Source organism: Corythoichthys intestinalis, chromosome 22 (genome assembly GCF_030265065.1).
Source record: "Corythoichthys intestinalis isolate RoL2023-P3 chromosome 22, ASM3026506v1, whole genome shotgun sequence".
Classification (NCBI taxonomy): Eukaryota; Metazoa; Chordata; class Actinopteri; order Syngnathiformes; family Syngnathidae; genus Corythoichthys; species Corythoichthys intestinalis.
Window position 1 is genome coordinate 28,606,616 of NC_080416.1, and position 7,352 is coordinate 28,613,967.

General features: G+C 33.5%; 1 protein-coding gene across 1 annotated transcript; it reads left to right on the top strand.

The window, feature by feature from the left end:
- Nucleotides 1–2,286: 2,286 nt before the first annotated feature.
- Nucleotides 2,287–6,081, top strand: LOC130910413 (uncharacterized). The gene is made up of 4 exons (XM_057827687.1): nt 2,287–2,671; nt 3,805–3,951; nt 4,164–4,265; nt 5,105–6,081. Exons 1-4 carry the CDS (start codon nt 2,498–2,500, stop codon nt 5,405–5,407), a joined length of 726 nt encoding a protein of 241 aa, XP_057683670.1. The 5' UTR covers nt 2,287–2,497; the 3' UTR covers nt 5,408–6,081.
- The last annotated feature ends 1,271 nt before the right edge of the window (nt 6,082–7,352 follow it).

Here is a 7,352-nt window from a genome sequence, read left to right on the forward strand (position 1 = left end):
CTCCCTTGTCACGCAACCTCTGCTCTCACCAGCTTTCAACACTGTTGTTGTCCAACATGCCTCCTAATATGCATTGCAGCGCTACAGACGTAAATAACAACCAAAGTTCATGTTCTGTGCTAATTATTTCTACAGTTACTGTTCCAGTTGTTTCATTTATTACTAGTCATGGTATTTGGTAACACTTTATTTGACAGTGGCGCCATAAGAATGTCATTAGACAATCATAATTATGACATGAGACTGTCATGAGCATTAATGAATGCTTGTAACAGATGTAATTTAGCGTTATCCAGCAAATTATTTCACTTTTGAATGAATGTAAAAGATCCCAGCTGGACATAAATGGAGTTAGTGACATAATTTCCCGGATGATATCTGTCATAACTTGCATTCCATAATGCCCATGATAGTGTCATGTCATAATTATGATGGTCTTATGACACCACTGTCAAATTAAGTGTTACGTATTAACAGCACAAATAAGCCGCACTGGACTATAAGCCTCAGGATTCAAAATGAAGGTAAAAAGTAGCCGCTTATAGTCTGAAAATTATGATAGTTACGTATATGAAATACAAAAAAAATAGAAAAATAACTAGTGTAACTAATCCCAAAACCATTTTCTGCTTCCTGTAGGCTACTTATTCGGACCTGGCATGATGCCGATACTGTACCAATATCCTGTTTTTTTTGCAGGGGAAAAAAACATTTTTTCTTTCAATGCTAAATTACTTCGTACCAGAATGTAAAATAATTGCTACCATAGCTTGGTCAGACACTTCTTGACACATTGTCTTCCATTGGTGAAACTAATCGTCCAATACAATCCAAACTGGGAGGGTTGGACACCCATTCAAATGGAATGGATATCTATGAGTGATAAACTCATTTAAATTCACAGCAGAAAGATAATTGGACACAACTCGATTGGACATCTCTCATCTTCTTGTGGAAGCGTTTAGGTGGCGGCCATCTTGGGTGGGCCGACTAGCGGTTGGAAACTAACATCTCAAAAAGTACATATTACATAGCAAGATAATTTTTAGTACTTGCCGATACCGATCATGTTATATAAGTACCGTATCGGTACAGATTTTGGTATCCAGCCCTGGGTGACCAGGTGCCCTAGGTGAAAGGGAGCTAGGAGCCCCTCTAAAAAAACAATACGTTTTTTTAAATATAGCTTTTTTTGTAAATATTGTATTTTCACAACTTAAATGGTGTACTTTACTGTTTGTCTTAAATGTCATATTGGCAGCAACGAAAGGGACACATTCATTTATCAATAGCATTAGCCGCTAACACAGTGAGATGATGTGCAACCCCTAACGACACTTTTCACTGTCAATATGGGATTCTGAAAAAAATTAATGGCTGTGTTTCAATAACAGTTTTAGTTACCCTCACTTGCTCTAGGCACTTGCTATGATGTCTCATTGAGGCCAATTGGAGGGTGGAGGGGGAGTGAAAGACGTAAATGGAACACACTTGCCCTCGTTCGCTCGCAGGCAAGGCAATCATGGATCAACCACAGGTTGTTGAGATGGCGCTATACTGCCTGTTCCAAAACACGTAAAATATACGCAGACTCCTGTCAATAAGGCCTCTTTACCTTATAATTTGTAGACAGATTTGCTGTTTAAATACATTTAACTTACTTTAAGTTTAGTTGAAATTACAAGTAGTTTGTTTCAGTCCTTCCCAACACCATTTGATTGATAGACCATTCCTTTTGTTAAAAGCAAAAATAAAAAAGGCAGGCGAAATAGAAAAGTCAATGACGAAAACTGTCATTGTTTTTTCCTTTTGTGATTTTAAATGAAAAAAGCGAACATATATTTTTATATTTTTATTTATTCATTTATTTCTCTTTATTTATTAATTTATCTTTGGGCAGTCCTGTTATTCCATACACTGTAAAAACTGTGATCAGGTTTTGATAATATTTACGAAATAAATAAAAGTAGACTATACATAATAAAAATGACTGTGTGCAGTTTGCAATCAAAGTGAGCAGAATTTACCAATTTTTAATAATGTATTAATAGCATTTTAATTAGTATTTTTTAAATATAAAACCAATTTAAAATCAGTGAGTAGAATTTATTTATTTTTATAAGCAAAGTCAAAACTGCAGAAAATTGATAAATTTTACTCATTGGAAGGTCTTATTTTCCCGCCCAAGGCATTTTTCATCACACAACAGCAAGTCAGCCACCATTTCACAGACCGTTGGCTTAAAGGTAAGAGCTGTTTAATTGTTCTTAGGTAACGACCCCAGTGTCTTTATCAGTTAAACATTGCTTTGTGTTACTACAAATTGCTAAACGTGCCAACTTTACTGTACTTTCAGTCAAAATTAAGTTCTAGTGTTACTGTCTGAAGTCAGTTTGTGTCGTCTTTGATTCAACTAAAGCATTGCAATGATTGAAAAAGTTTGGTTCGACTAAAAGCATTGCAATGATTGAAAAAGTAGTGTGAATTTCACAATTTAATGTGTTTTACCGAGTATAGCGTAATACTGTTATATAATGGATGTAAAGTACAAACTATTCTTTTTTTATTTAATTTAGCGTCCTGGCTCCTGGCCACAGTCAAGTTAACCTCCCCTCCCCCCACCTTAACAAGCCAGCACACCGACACGGAGGAGCACACTTGTGTCTCAGTGGTGAGTATAATCAATTTAGGAGTTTTATCTGAAGTTACTGCATTTAGTTTTCACAATAGAATTGTATTCGTAAAATTTTTACTCAAGTAGCGTGTTAAATGCAGAATTCTTGTCGCATTTTCACTGGTTCGTCTGTTAATGTGTTTTGAGCACAATGGCTGTTTTGCGAAATGCTAGGTTCTGGGGGGTATATCACAAAGCGAGATTAATGGGTTAGCGAGCTATATGTTGAGTCCAAAGCTAGGAAAACGCCACATGGAAAACGACCAGAATACGTTTTCTTGTATAACTAATATACCCTATAATGTTGGGTTAGCTGATAGTCTACCTCAGGTGAGGAGGATTTCTCAGACTAGCAGGTAAGTTAATGATTTGTACATACTTTTCCACTGCTGTGACATTAATCAATAATAATTATGTCCTGTAATAATGTGACAGCAAAAATGTTTATTGTGGACATTCTTAAGGGATAATCCTTTTTTTTTTTTTTTTTTTTTTTTTTTTTTTTTTTTTTACATTAGTACGTGGCATAGCGTCTGTACCAGTATAAATGTCATTGGGAACACACTGGTGCAGGTAAGACACTAACTATGGATAAATACCTTATAAAATCCCACTTCAATAAAAGGAACCTTTAGGATGTCTGACAAAAATATAAAACCAATTCTAAGGTAATATGCATATCAACAAATGACAAATGATAAATATTAAAAGGCGCACAGTCTCTTACATATAATTGTATATTATAGGGTCGAACGATTTATAAAACAAATATCTAATTGATATGTTTTCAATTAATTATATTTAATATAATTATATACATATTATATATATATATATATATATATATATTTGTTTATTTATTTATTTATTTTGCATTATTGTTCTCATTTTCTTTGAAAAACACGACCGTAATTTTCGGACTATAAGGCGCACCTGACTGTAAGCCGCAACCCACCAAATTTGACACGAAAATTGCATTTTTTAATTGATAAGCCGCACTGGACTATAAGCTGCAGCGGTCCTCACTCTATTAAGGAATATTTACACCATAAGATATGAACCGGTAACACTTTATATGAGTATATGATATACTTGAGGATTTAAAACTGGTTTTATGATTTGTCTTTCAGATCCAGGATGAGTTTTATCGAATAACAATGGTTCATCTTGAATCAAAGTTCATGTCCAAGCTGGACGAATTTACGCATCAACTATTAAAACTCTTCCATACCAAGGGCGGAAGCATGGGGCTGCAGTTGCAGGCTATCTTACTCAAGGTACCCTTCATTGAGCATTATGTTTGCTAATACAGTGTTCTAGGAATATCAACTTTAGAGGAGGTAATGTTATCCTGTGATGAAATAATTGCATGAGAATTTGTTTCATTAGTATTTCCTTATTCAGGTCCCAGAGACGGCATAGGAAGGATCCTTGATAGGGCCTTATTAACAGTAATATAAAACACCTTGTGTTTATTTTTCCATTTCAGACTCCAAGCAACCCAAATATCCACATGAAGAGAGAGATCGTCATTAGATGTTCGATGAAGTTCCTCGGGGAATCGTCAGAGCAACTCTTAAGAGAGTACGATGTAAGTTGAATTACATGTTAAAATAAAAGAAGGTCATCACTCTCATCTCTTTGACTTAATATGTTTTGGGGAAGTCAAATCACAAAATAGCTTTAACTGTATTTCTCCCAGTAGGTCTTGGCAAACTACATCATTGTCCTCTATTAAGTGTTTAAAAGTGTTTATTTTCCATCATGGAACTTTGAAGTGCAAGTGCATAAATAGGAGGTGTTATTTGATTGCACCAATTAGCAGAATTTAAAAGTTTTAAAGTCTTAATAATTGGTGCCTAAGAAGTACCTAAGAAATGCTGGCCAAAGAGCTGCTTTGTGAATACAAATACATTTTTACAGAGACTGAGGCAACTTAATAATAAGTAAATGAGAGCAAAGTTGAACCAATTGCTGTGGAAAATTTATAAATTTTATAGCGTCAGGAATGAACTTACAGTGCCACAACTTTTGTTACCACTATCAGTATGGTACAATACGGATTAGTATGTTAATAGTTTGGATTGGATTAATCACAACAGTCCCAGGTAAAAAAGATGTAATGGATTGATTTCATTTACATATATTTACTACTGTAACTGCTAAAACCTTGATGGTGTGATTGAATTGTTTTGATTTGTGGTAAACTGATGAGATCATTTAAAATTTACCTGGTATGAAAAAATGATTTTATGCATATTTTAAAGTGTTATGTAAGATTTGTTTAAAACACTGACATAAATGGAGTGCAATAGGAACAATAGCTATGACAAACTCCAGTTTTTCTTGTCCAAACAGTTGAAGCAATTTGGGAAATAGTGCCTCCCTTGGGTTTATTGTCTGATATGCGCAATGTTCTTGCTATTACAGGATGCTGATGAGGACCGAATACTCCAAGATCTTGCACTTCAAACATTGAAGATCTACATCAAACCGAACCCATCAGAGGCACCAGACATCGGTATTGTGGTGGAGGGCGTCAAAGTGCTGACTGGTCTGGAAAATCTTCCGAGGGCTTGCTCCCTTCTGGTTGGGATTGCTTATGTGTTGAATCTCGCATATCCAAAGGAACTCAAGAACACATTTGAAGTGTTTCAAAAACTTTTCCTTGGCCTCGATGATACAAAGCTCTCCCCAAAAATCAATAGCTTGAAGAACAGGCTACTGGCCTAACAGAAGAGACCTTTGTTGTGAAATTGTTAATAGTTTAACAACAAAGGAAAATTCAACAGATTCTGTTGAATTTTCCTTTGTTGTTAATTTACAATGTTGTTCAATTCTTCGTGTTGTTAAAATATGTTCATATGTTGAATTTTTTCTTGGTTGCTTCAATGTTTTCTTGTGAATTATTAAAAGTATGTTAATATGTTAAATTTTCTAGTTTTTCAAATAAATGTTTTATGCTGTTTAATGCATTGAAATCTGTTGATGTTTCTTGATGCCACATTTTACTTAATTTTGGTCAGGATATTGGGTGAATTAGACCCATAAAAATTATGGCAACAAAGTGACACTCAATATTATTGAGTAGAATAAAATCCCGTCATACAAATTAAAATAAAAAATTAGACAATTATTTTAGGTACAGAAAAATAAAAACAGTGTAAATGTGTTGAATTAAGCAACAATGTGCTAGAATATGAGTTGATATAACTTACTTTATTTACTTAATCCAAATAATTTTTATGCATATACTTAGCAAATGTGAATCAATTTCACCCATGTAATTAACAAAGATAACTCAATTTCAACTAGATTATCAATAAATATGAATCAGTTTCCTCCAGATATTCAGTGAATGTAAATTATTTTTGCTCGAGAGTCTTAGTTAACATAAATCAGCTTTCCTTGTGAAATTGAGTAAGATTTACTCAATATTTTTTGGTGATATAACTCATCATGTGTTGTCTATTAGTACATCCAACACATTTCTGCTGTTGCTTTTATTAACATGTATTTAATTTTTTGGGTTTAAATTAAGTTAATGTATTCAATACTTTTTAATCAAAATTATAGCGCTTTAAATCTATTCAATTATATTGAGTGTCACTTTGTTGCCACAATTTTTTTGAGTAACCATGGGTCAAATTTTTTAGAGTGTATGTTCTGCCATATCTGCCACAGACAGATAAATATTTACTTGTATTTTAATTATTATTATTTAATTTTATTATAATTTAATTTTGAAAGTTGGCCATATAGTTGGCCATATAGGCTGAGACCCTGAATATGGCCAACTTTCAAAATTGTCCGATATGCATGTGTGATACATCATTGGAAAGCTTAAAATCTCAATTTTCTGGGGGAAGAAAAATTTTGAACAGGAGGGCATTTAAAAAAAAAAAAAAAAAATTGGGGGGAACAGCAAAACCCTAACTGGAGGCGAGAGCATGCGAGAACAGAATTAAAGACACCACGATTTTAATGAGATATTATATGTTTTTCCTTTTTTCTCAATTTTTCTTTGTTTGGATCGATTATCATCTAAAATATTGGGGAAAATGCAACATTAACGAAAAAAATACAATTAAGCGATAGTTCTGAGGTAGATATCCGTGATTTTTTTTTACAGACGCCAATTTTTTCATTGTGACGTAATTCGTTTAAAAGTTTAAAAGTGAATATTTTTTTTGTATTTTTTTTTTAAACTAAAATTTAGACATCAATTAATAATTCTAAGCTAAAAATGACAGACATTTTGAATAATAAATATAATTACTTACATTCTTTTTATGGCTAGGTTGAAACAAAAGCGGTTGCGCGACGTCTGTAAACGGGGGTTTTCAGGGTAAAACGGACAAATTAAAAATAGTTCCGAGGCTTAGTGCACCATGAATCTGCTATGGCAGCATATAGACATATTAAGCTATCAAACACAACAGTTTTTGTGGCTTAAAATACAGAGGAGTGCAAGAGCAGAAACTGCTTTTTCACTCTTGTCTGTGTTTTCCGCCATATGTATATGTGTATATACACACACATTCGTATAAATACAGAGATCTGAGAGATCTGAGTCAATATTCAAAGAAATAACCAGGAAATATATTGACTGCTCAGTTTTATTTCAAATGGTGCAGAATTAAAAAAAACAAGCAATAAAATTGACTACACTGTAAAC

Bases quoted from the DNA above. Each gene is read 5' to 3' on its own strand.
- LOC130910413 (XM_057827687.1), top strand. From the start codon at position 2,498: ATGTGTTTTACCGAGTATAGCGTAATACTGTTATATAATGGATGTAAA. The intron at 2,672-3,804 runs GTGAGTATAATC...TTTGTCTTTCAG, and splicing joins AGCACACTTGTGTCTCAGTG to ATCCAGGATGAGTTTTATCG. The intron at 4,266-5,104 runs GTAAGTTGAATT...TTGCTATTACAG, and splicing joins AACTCTTAAGAGAGTACGAT to GATGCTGATGAGGACCGAAT.